An 11,334-nucleotide genomic window follows, 5' to 3' on the forward strand; every position below is an offset into this window, starting at 1 on the left:
TATAGCTGAGTACATTAATGGGAGCTAGCCATAGGGTAACCATTTACTGAGCCCACATTTCTACTCACACATATCCAGAAGGTGTTTATTTAGTGTCCCTGTGCAGCGCCTTGGTGCAGTGGAGGGCTGTTGATCTTAGAATTCACCAGCATCCACCCTGAACCCTGACATCACCTCTAGGGAATGCTGCTGCCTGGTACCTAGTCTTCTTTGGATGCTAAAGGGGCAGTGGTGGTCCTGGCCCAGCAACTGCTTTGCAAGGGAAGGAGAGAGAGAGAACCAGGGTGGAGGGGCTGGAGGGACCATAGGCCTGCACTGACAGAGACTCAGTAGCAGATCCTGATACAGCTCATTTTATGAAAACTAGCAAGTTTTTGTCTCATAAGTAATATGTATTCTTTCATAGAAATTTCAGAAAATAGAGATTAAAAAAATCTACCCTCAGTATTAATCACTGTATATATTGTATATATTCATATTGAGATATATATAGTTTCATATATATGAATGTGTGTACATATGTATATGTGTGTGTATATATATATATATATATATATAGTTTATAGTTTATAGCAGTTAAAAACTAAACCCAGCAAAGCAAACCATGCCTGTGATCCCAGCAGAGGCAAAGAAGCAAGAGGCTCCATGCAAGTTCGAGGTCAACCTGGTTTGCATAGTGAGTTTCAGGACTCTATAGAAGGTCCTACTGAAAGAAAGGAGGGAGGAGGGAGGAGTGATAGGTGAGGTCAGAGGGTAACTGTCAGGTGTCAGTTCTGTCCTTCCACCTTGTCACTGCAGCGTCTCTCCTGTTTCTGCCTCAGCACTGCTCCTGGCCCTGCAAGCTTTCTCCAGCTCTGGCTGTAGGAATTCTGTGGTTACATATGTGTGTGCCACTGCCTGAGCTCAGCACGTTTTTACGGCAGGTGCTTTTGCTAACTGAGCCATCTCTCCAGCCTGCATTAGTCCTCTTCAGTATGCACTTTAGTGGCATCAGATTCGTCCACGTTGCCCAGCCATCACTACCCCACCCCACCCCCAAACTCTTCTTTTAACAAAACTGAAACCCTGAGCCCATGAATTAGTGATTCTCATTTCCTCTTCCTCTAACCCATAACAGGCACTAGCCTGCTTTCTGTCTCTGAAGTTGTGCCCTCTGTAAACATCACGTTAGGGGCTTGTCTGCTTGTAGCTGGCTTATTTCCCATGGCACAGTGCTGCCATGATTCAACTAGGTGACTGAAATAATTTAAAGCCTGGGCCAGCCCATAATAAGCCTTATGAAAAGGACCTTTATTGTTTGACATTTGAATCAAAATAAAATTAAGTATTTCTACAATGGTAAATATGATCGTAAAATTCCAGGGTGGGTAAATGAGCTGCCTAACTCTGGCCTCGTGATCACTCTCTTAAGAAGTAGGCACCTGAGAGCCACATTGTCTGTTTATGAACCTCCTGGTGAATATGAGCATTTTTCGTGTAGATAAAAGAAGCACTACTATATGTGTACTTACATAATTATATAGATAAGGCTTGTTTTTATGACGATGGGATTCAAGCACAGGGTCTTATTCTGACTTTTTCCCCATCCCAGTATTGTTTGTTTTGTTTGTTTGTTTTTTGGGTTTTGGGGGTTGGTTTTTTTTAGTTTTGATTTTGGTTTTGGTTTTTCGAGGCAGGGTTTCTCTGTGTAGCCCTGTCTGTCCTGGAACTCACTCTGTAGACAAGGCTGGCCTTGAATTCAGAAGTCCACCTGCCTCTGTCTCCCAAGTGCTGGAATTAAAGGCGTTCGCCACCACTGCCTGGCTGATCTTTTTTTTTTTTTTTTTTTTTTAAATGTGTGTGCTTGTGTGCACTTGAGTGCAGTACCAGCGGAGGCCAGAAGAGGGCATCTCATCCCTGGAGCTAGAGTAATGGGCACTTGTGAGCCATCTGACCTGGGTGCTGAGTCCTCTGACAGAGCAGTCCCTGCCCTTATCTACTGAACTATCTTTCCAACATCCTTAATCTTTTATAAAGTTTTGTGGGACCTTGAACATAGTGGCACTTCTATAATCCCAGCACTCAAAAGGCTGAGGCAGGAGGATTGCTGTGCATTTAAGGCCTACCTGGTCTGCTCCATTGTGAGATCTTGCCTCCAAAGAGAAGAAGAAGCCAGATGTGGTGGCGCACGCCTGTAATCCCAGCACTTGGGAGGCAGAGGCAGGCAGGTCTCTAAGTTTAAGGCCAACCTGGTCTACATAGTGAGTTCCAGGACAGCCAAGACTACATAGTGAGACCCTGTCTCAAAAAATAAATACATACATGCATTCACACATATAGTCTAGGATTTTGGTTTATGCGGGAGAATATAATGGTGGGCAGGATACTGGGGAAAGGCTAAGGCACACAGAGACTAGCCGAATTTATCCCCAGACACTGGGTCAGAGCAACTTTGGCTCACAAAAGTCCTGGCCACAGTGTTCACTGTTCTTATTAAAGATAATGCTTGCAGTCTCTACCTCTGCTGTGTGCCTGTAAGTGCCCCCTGCCCCCAGCCCAGGCCTCAGCTGTCCTGCCTTTCTGTCTGTGACCTGGGGAGTTAAAGTGGCAGAGTCCTGCTGACTCTTTACAGAGAATCCTTGTCTGCCCCGACCCCCTTCCTGGCAGGTCGGTAGCCAGTGAAGGGATGGTTTTCCTTCTTCCAAATGTCAGACAAACCAGAGCCTGCGGGCTACCCTCAGTTACTGAATATGAAGAGTATCATTACCCCTCTGGAAAACTACATTTTAAAATTAATTATTTTCTAGCCCAAAGATTATAAAAGGTGATATCCCTCCCAGTTCTTCATTGTGACCCTGGGGTCTCTTGGGACTTCTGCCAATCTGAGCCAACCAATCACTCTGAGCTCTGACTCTTGCCTCCCGTCTCTCCCTCCTCTGTCCCCTCCCCGCTCTCAGGTGGCTGCTGAAATCTTGGTGAGTGTTCTGTTCTTCACGGGGAGGTAACAGCTTCTAAGTCAAGTCTTGCTGTGCCTGGGCTGGGCTGAGTGGGACAGGATGGGGCAGTGATTGGGGGCTTCCCCACAGCTTCTCTCTCTCCCCTTCAGGGCCTTTTCAGGACTGTGTTGGTTAAGGGTGGGCAGGTGTGGCAGTGTATGATTATAATCCAGCACTTGGCAAGCAGAGGCAGGAGGTTCAGGAGTTCAAGGCCATCCTCGGCTTCATAGGGAGTTTGAGGCCAGCCTGAACTACATGAGAGAGACTCTCAGAAGGGGCAGGCAGGGGCAAATAAGTCTTTTTATCTCTACCCTGATTTATGCTGTATCATTACCAGCTATGGTCGTTGTCTTTAAATCAAAATTATTTTAATTTTATTTTTAGGCCCAAAGGGAGCTTTTTAGAGAGAATTTAAGTAAGATCATAGCTGGCTAGGAGATCCTTAATGTGGTAGAGTAAAACGAGTTTGCCCTTGGAACTGGAGAAAACCGGCTAGGACATTTTTGCTAGTTCACACACATGTCCATACGCCCCAGAGAGATTCTCTGGTGACTGGATAGGACTACCAAGTCCCTCTACCCAGCTCCAGTCCCATCCCGGGGTCCTGAGGACTTCAGAGGGAAATGGGATGACCACCGACCGTACTCAGGGCCGAGGGGAGAAGGGGCCAGCCTCAGTGCCCTTGGGTGACTGATCCTACCTCAACCTGAGCCTTGGCAGAGACAGTAGTTACTAACTGTGGCTTTCTCATGTCTCCCCCTAAACCCTTGCCCCAACCGGGCTCTGCAGGAAATAGCAGACACCCCCAGCGGAGACAAAACTTCCTTGGAGACACGCTTCATGACCGTCCTGTGCACCCGTAGCTATCCCCACCTGCGCAGAGGTGAGTCTGTTGAACCCTCTACCCCTTCCAGTGTGGCAGTGGGAGCCCCAAATATGACCCGAGCCTTACAACCTTCTGTGCAGAGCAGACCAGCCAAGTGCCTAACTCCTCTTCACTCCAGTAGTGGAGGGTTGGAGAACTCCAGAGCTCTGGCCTCTCCTCAGCCTTCCTTCCTTAGCAAAGCAGATGGCACACCTAGGATAAGGAATGACTAGCTAGTTTCACCTCATAAGCATGCAGGGTTAAGAATTCTGAGGTATGCTGCCATGATCCATCGGGACAAAGCAGAGAGGGATGAGGTGGTGTAGGCCAACCCATCACAGCGGTGTGCAGTGCCAATCCTGAAATCCCTTCCTACTGAGACTTTGTAGTCTCACGTTTATCTGCCCAGTACTTTTCAATACGTGGCTGCTTTGTGCTTAACCTTGGATTGCCTCGATTCCAGTCCCCTACCTATCAGCTGTGTGGCTAAGCAGGTGACTGACTTTCTGCCTTGATCCCCTTATCTAAGGATTGGGGTTTTAGTTGTACCTCACATGGTTGCTAGGATACAAGACTCACAATAAACATAAAGTACTCGGTCTGTGCAGGGCATACAGGGCCTACTGGGTGTCACTTTGATTATTATATAGTAAGTTCCATCCAATCCTGTCTGGGAATAAGAGGGAACCCAGAGAGCAAGCCCCCCCGGTGGTCTGGGCATTTCCTTTTACACATGAGCCTGGGGTAATAGAGCTTGCCAAGGGCTAGAGCTACTGGCCAGACTTAAAGGCACTGGTGTGGCCTACTTGGCTCCAAGTCTTATAGTAGCCCTAAGGCCAGAATCTGCCTGTCACCTGAGCCCTACCCAGTGCCCAGCATGCACTGTGGCTGGTTCACGGGGTAGGTCAGGTGACCCTCCCCAGTGGTTCATCTCTCCCTCAATTCTCTTGGCCAGTCTTCCAGGAGTTCATCAAGAAGACCAACTATGACATAGAGCATGTCATCAAGAAGGAGATGTCTGGGGACGTCAAGGACGCATTTGTGGCCATTGGTAATTACCAGGCACCCGGGGGAGGGGCTGGGGCACTGCTGGGAGTGTGGGCAGGTCCCCTAAAGGAAGGTGGCTTTAGCATCATCTTATGCTGCCGTTACTGGGAGCTAAATACTACCTCAGATCACCTCCCCCGCCAAGGCGTGATTGTGGGGGGGACAACCTGAGGACATCTTCAAGGCTATGGAGGCAGGGTGAACATCCCAGGGTTAGGACCAGGACACAGAGAAGGGCAGTGCTCCACAGGGCTGGAGTATGTTTGTGTACATATATACCACACATGAGACATACTGTATATGCACACATGTGACTCATAAGACATGTATACATAGCATGCAAGATGCGTTCATTCACAGGGTACACCCTGCATGTGTACACTAGGCATGCCTCAGGCATATTCTCTCATACCACAGCCTGCCACTGGGCTACCTCCTTAGCGCAGAGACCTCATCTCTGAGCTTCTTGCTTTTTAATTTTTTTGTTACATTGTATTATTTATGTTGTATGTGTACACATAAATACATGTGTACAGGTATGTGCACACCATATCATGTATGTGGAAGTCAGAAAACTTTAGAGAGTTGGTTCTCTCTACTTTGTGGATCTTGGGAATTGAACTTAGGTTCTTAGGTCAATGACCTTAGCCTGATAAGCTACCTCATAACCTGGAGGTCTCGAGTTTGAGAAGGTCTCTTTCCCTTTTGGGTCTCATTTCTCCCTGTGTAGATATGGATACATACATAGCTAAGCATATTGTTGCATCATGTCGATACCTGATCTTACCAGCGGGTGGCGATAGAGGCTTTCAGATTCTCTATCAACTGCAAAATGCATCTTGAATCTCAGGGATTCTAAAAAACGTGGAGGAACAGTGTTTTAGATTAGATAAATGGAGGAGTTGCTTACAGTAGCTCTTCACCACCTACAGTGAGGCATGATGATTGGGAGCAGGGGAGCTGAGCAGGAACTGTTACTTGAATGCTATATGCCCTGGGCAGAACACAGAACCTGTGTCAGCTTCTGCATATCGGTAGTGGGACATGAAAACTGGCTTTTTCTACCCAGTCCTGAAGTGGCACAGAAGTTGTTACATACTCACACACACCACACCCCGCTCAGAATGTCTGAATCTCTACAGTAGAATCTGGTTTTTGTTTGTGTGTGTGTGTGTGTGTGTGTGTGTGTGTGTGTGAGCTATAGGCAGTTGTAAGCAGCCCAAAGTAAGGGCTGGGAACCCAACTTGAGTCCTCTGGAAGAGCAATAAGTGCTTTTACCCACTGAGCTATCTCTCTAGACCCTAAAGTTCAGTCTTTAACCATCTTCTCCTGCGCTCTGAATGCCCTCAAAATTGACAGCCCTGTATCCAGCATCCCTTAGGACTTAAACCCCAGTTAAATATTCTGCTGACCTCAGTCAGCCACAAGCTCCTTTACCTCGGGAGAGACTCAGCTCTCAGACAGAAAGAGAGGTGGACAGAGGGAGGAGAAAAGGAAGGAGCTTGGTGGAGGGGGTCGTAAAGTGGCGCTGCTAAGACAGACGGTTAGCAGTGACCCACAGCCACTCAGTAGGCTGGTAGCAGAAAGTAAGTTGGAAGGTTGGTGGCTGTAGTACAGAAAGCCCTGCCCAGGGTCTGAGCACACAGCCTCTGACCAGATGCCCTGCCTCTCTCTTCTCCCCTACAGTTCAGAGTGTCAAGAACAAGCCTCTCTTCTTTGCTGATAAACTGTACAAGTCCATGAAGGTATGACACCTGGCCTGCTTCTCAGCACTGGCTTTCCCAAACCTACAGGCACAGACGTGCACCCTCCCCCAGACGAGACATCCCACTGCTCTTTACCCCACCTTGTTTATCAGCATCCTGCTTCTGGACCAAACATAGTCTTCTTTCTCAGTCAAGGGTGTTTTAATCCCCACCCCCCCCACACACACACACACACCCAGGATATCTATCCTAATAGATTTCTAGTTGCCAAAACTTAAGAGAATATTGCTGTTGGCATCTGGTGGGAGTGCACAGAGATGCCAATACGCAAGATGCTGTGTACAGGTAGATCCCTCTATCGATGATAGATGAATCCACCCAGCTGCTTGAGGACTCACTACGTACCAAGCCCTGAGCCTTGTGTCCACCTCTCTGACCACAGATGACCCAGGGCAGTTCTATGGGCCCGTGGTCACCCCCTTATTTCACAGAAGAACAAAGAGTGGCATAGGACAGTTAAACTTGGCCCATGGCTACACACCCAGAAAGTGACAGAGCTAGAGGGAGAGGAGAGAGGGCCCTGGTGCTCACATATTCCAGATCCTGTGTTAGACTTCTGGGACTTGTATAACAAGTTCCCACAAACTGAATGACGCAAACGTAATCTCTCATGGTTCTAAAATCGAGGCATTGGCAAGGTTGGCTCCTTCCCATCCCTCTCCTGCTACCCTTCTCCTGCCTCCCGGAAGCTGCCAGAAACCCCTTGTGTGCCTTCGGTTTGGCTGCATCACTCCAGCCTCTGTCTTTTTTTTTTTTTTTTTTTTAATGTATGCGTATTCTGCTGCATTTACAACTGCCTGCCTAAAGAGGGCATCAGTTTCCCCTATAGATGGTTCTGAGCCACCACGTGGTTGCCGGGAATTGAACTCAGGACCTCTGGAAAGAGCAGCCAGTGCTCTTAACAGCTGAGCCACCTCACCAGCCCCCCAGCCTCTGTCTTTATGTTCACATGTGTGCCTCTGTCCTTTGCACTCCTTAGAGCCACCCCATGGGTTTAGGGCCCTAATCTAACATGACTTCATTTTAACACATTACAATGGTGCAATAATTAGCTTTCCATCTCTTTGGTACAATATCTGGGATGGGAAAAAAAAAATCAACCTAAAAGAGGAAAGAAAGAATGTGGGCTCATAGTTTCGGAGCCTTCGGTCCACGGCCTCCTGATCTGTTTCTTGAGCCTGTGGTGATGCAGAATGTCATGGGAGGGCGGGCGTGGCAGAGCATGCTACTTCCTTCCAGATAGCCTGGAGCAGAGAGGGAAGAAGGGACAAGGCACAGAGTACATCCTCTGACACCCCACCTCACTTCCTCCAGCTAGGCCTTCACCTTCGCCACTTGCTAGCAATGCCATCAGATTGTATATTCATCAATGCACTGGCCCATCGAAGAAGCCAGAACCCTTAAGATCTGCTCCCCCAAATCTCTAGCTCTGAACACTGCACCGGGGAGGGACCAAGCCTTCAATGCATGAATTAAATTGGGGGGAGGCTACATCATCCAAACCACAAGGCAAAAACTCTGTTCCAAGGTTACATTCTGAGGGGCCAGCTGGATGTGAGTTTTAGCAGGCCCTGCTCAGCCCACACAGGTCATCTGTGTCTATGTCTGCCCAGTCCTCCACACAAGGGAGTTTGGTTGGCACTGTCTGTGGAAGACAGTAAGGAATGGCCGCCTGGTCTGGGAAGGCAGAAGGGACAGGCAGGTGGACATCTGCCGTAGCATGACCTAGCTCTGCCCTTCCTTCCTGCTCCATGTATCTCTCCTTGGCTCCACCAGGGTGCTGGCACAGATGAGAAGACCCTCACCAGGGTGATGGTGTCTCGGAGTGAGATAGATCTGCTCAACATCCGGAGGGAATTCATTGAGAAATATGACAAGTCTCTACACCAAGCCATTGAGGTAGGAAAGGGACTGCTCAGTGGGCTCTGGGATCACCTGCTCATGTCGAATGAATGGAGGCCTACCTCATTGGCTTGGCTATGAAAATATCTCTGTTATTTTATGTATGTGTGTGTTTGCCTACATGAATGTCTGGTGCATGTCGGGGACTCACAGAGTTCCGAAGAAGGTCGCAGATCCCCTGGAACTGGAGTTACAGACAGGTGTGAGCTGCCATGTGGGTGCTGTGAACCGAACCTGGGTCCTCTGCAAGAGCAACCAGTGCTCTTAACTGCTTAGCCACCTCTCATGAGCCCCTCGTGATTTTTTTTTTCATCTCTGGGGTAGGTTTGTTTGTTTGTTTGTTTTGGGTTTCTTGGTTTTTGGTTTCTTGAGACAGGGTTTCTCTGTGTAACTCACTCTGTAAACCAGGCTGGCCTCAAACTGCCTCTGCCTCTTAAGTGCTGGGATTAAAGACATGCGCTACCACCACCCAGCCCCTCATGATTTCTTATTTGGAAACAATTGCCTGGTTTTCACTTTTTATTTTTATTTTATGTGTATGGTTGTTTTGCTTGCTTGCTTGCATATATGCATGTCTGGTGCCCATGAAGGCCAAAAGAGGGAGTCAGATCCCCCTAGTACCTTGGTATGATGGTTCTGAGTTCTGTTCATCAAACCCAGATAGATCTTCTGCAATAAGAGCCATCGTTCTTAACTAACAAGCCATCTCTCCAGCTCCTGGCTTTTACTTTTTGTAATTTTATTGTAGTGTAGTCTACAGACCTGTGAAGTGGTAACAGGTCACCAACACTAACTGTGGTGCCAACCATACTATTTAGTTTACATAGCACAAACCTGGCCTTTTTAAAAATCACAAGTTAATTTTTTTTTAATTTATTTATTGGTAGTGAAGACTGAAACAAGATGCTAAGTATTCATTCTACCATAACACCAGCCCTTCTGAAGAAATTTCTTATTTAGCTGGGCAGTGAATGGGAGGCACTTGGGAGGCAGAGACAGTCTTTTGAGGCCAGTCTGGTCTACAGAGTGGGTTCCAGGATAGCCAGGCTACACAGAAAAACCTTGTCTCAAAAAACCAAAACACAACAAAAACAAAAACAAGAAAGGGGGGGGGAGACATTTCTAATTTTGAGACAGGGTTACTAAGAGTGGCCTTTTATTTACTGCGAAGCCCAAGCTAGCCTTAAATTCACTGTGTAGCCCAAGCTAACCTTAAATTCACTGTGTAGCCCAAGCTAGCCTTAAATTCACTGTGTAGCCCAAGCTGACATTGAACTTGCCATCCTCCCGTCTCCAACCTCCTTCTTGCTGGGGTTACAGGTGTGTACCTGGTCTATGCAGAGTTGGAATCAAACTCAGGGCTTCACACTTGGTAGGCAAGCATCCTACTAACTGAGCCACATCCCTAGCCCCTCCTTTAAAGTTTCTGTTTGCTTATTTTATGTAGAGCTCTGAATTAAAGCTATAGCGTACTATCACTGAGCTAAATTCCCAACTCAGAATTTTCCAAGTATCCAGGTATCAAAAGTAGAGGTCGGTCAAGGTCATCGTGACTAGTTAGTGAGTTGGAGGCCAACCTGGGCTACATGAGACCTCATCTCCAAAACCAAAAAATAGTATAAGTAATAGACACTCCTTCTAAATGGGATATGCACCCTTGGAGAGAGTCTCGCTCCCCAGCTTGACTGCAGACAGACCCTTGTGATGTGTCAGAGTAAGTAATGGCTTACCAGCTTTGCAGCTGACCTGGGCCTTGGATCAGTGGCTCTCTCCCTGATGGTGGCCATGTAACAGTTGGCACCAAGGGCCGAGGAACATGCCAGGCTTCCTAGGGCAAGATGGAGGTCTCACGCACTTCTGTGGGAAGCCTCAGGGCTGGCTGCACATGAGGAGATGGGGTGGCAGATGGGGTCTGAACTGCCCCCAAAGGAAAGGAAGCACTGATGCCTAGCAGCTCAGCAGGGTCCGACCCTCAAGGGCAGACTCCTGGGGGGGGGGGGTCACAAGTGTGTCTGGCAAGGTCTCTCTGGCCTTGATACAGCAGCTGTGTCTGTGATTGAGATGCCGAGTGTCATGTCTAGGCCAGTGGCCGCTAGGATGCTGAGATGTTTAGACTGGAATGATTACTTTCTCACTCTGCTTTCTCTCTGCCTTGCCAGGGTGACACCTCTGGAGACTTCATGAAGGCTTTGCTTGCTCTGTGTGGCGGAGAGGACTAAAGCTCCTGACCTCAGAGGGCCCCCTCTGCCAAGCAGTGGCCAACTGCACCAGCCGCCGCCATGACCTGACCAAGCCATTGCTCCAGCTTCAGGGTCTAAGGAAGACGAAAGGGGTGGGGTTGGACTGTCCATCCAGCTGGGGCACTCTCTAGCCATTGAGGGTCCCAGGCGGTCCCTTCTGTTATCCCTCCCACTCATGGCTAAGTGGCTGGTGAACCACGGCCATATACTGCATTCAACTCTGATCCCCTCTACCTACTCCTCCGCCCGCCCTGGTTTCCATCCCTCCACATAATCCCTGCCTGACCTGAGCTTTGTCACATCTCAAAACATACCAAACCTCTGTCTATGAAATGAGTGACGTGTGTGCTTTAAAGGGCGGGCTGTGGTACCTGGTGCCAGGCAAGCAGTCTGGGATAATAGAGATGACAGATTAATTTGACTGACGGGTGATCATCCCCAGCTGTCACCGTCCAATCTGATAAAAGTACCAAGCTAGGAATTTCCACATCCAGGTTTCATTTTGTATCTATGACACCCTTGGCCTCAGACCTTGGGCC

General features: G+C 48.3%; 1 protein-coding gene across 2 annotated transcripts in view; it reads left to right on the top strand.

The window, feature by feature from the left end:
• Positions 1-11,128, top strand: part of Anxa6 (annexin A6) — a 53,075-nt gene extending 41,947 nt beyond the window's left edge. Inside the window, exons 21-26 of one of the 2 annotated variants that reach the window (XM_021175546.2) lie at positions 2,937-2,954; positions 3,765-3,858; positions 4,796-4,891; positions 6,574-6,632; positions 8,430-8,552; positions 10,715-11,128. In XM_021175546.2, the coding sequence (XP_021031205.1) occupies positions 2,937-2,954; positions 3,765-3,858; positions 4,796-4,891; positions 6,574-6,632; positions 8,430-8,552; positions 10,715-10,774 (450 nt within the window). In that variant the 3' untranslated portion in view covers positions 10,775-11,128. The remainder of the gene's footprint in view (positions 1-2,936; positions 2,955-3,764; positions 3,859-4,795; positions 4,892-6,573; positions 6,633-8,429; positions 8,553-10,714) is intronic. The other variant, XM_021175547.2, reaches the window with a different exon arrangement.
• The last annotated feature ends 206 nt before the right edge of the window (positions 11,129-11,334 follow it).

Source organism: Mus caroli, unplaced genomic scaffold, assembly GCF_978045245.1.
Source record: "Mus caroli unplaced genomic scaffold, Mus_caroli_1 scaffold_13, whole genome shotgun sequence".
NCBI classification, from domain to species: domain Eukaryota; kingdom Metazoa; phylum Chordata; class Mammalia; order Rodentia; family Muridae; genus Mus; species Mus caroli.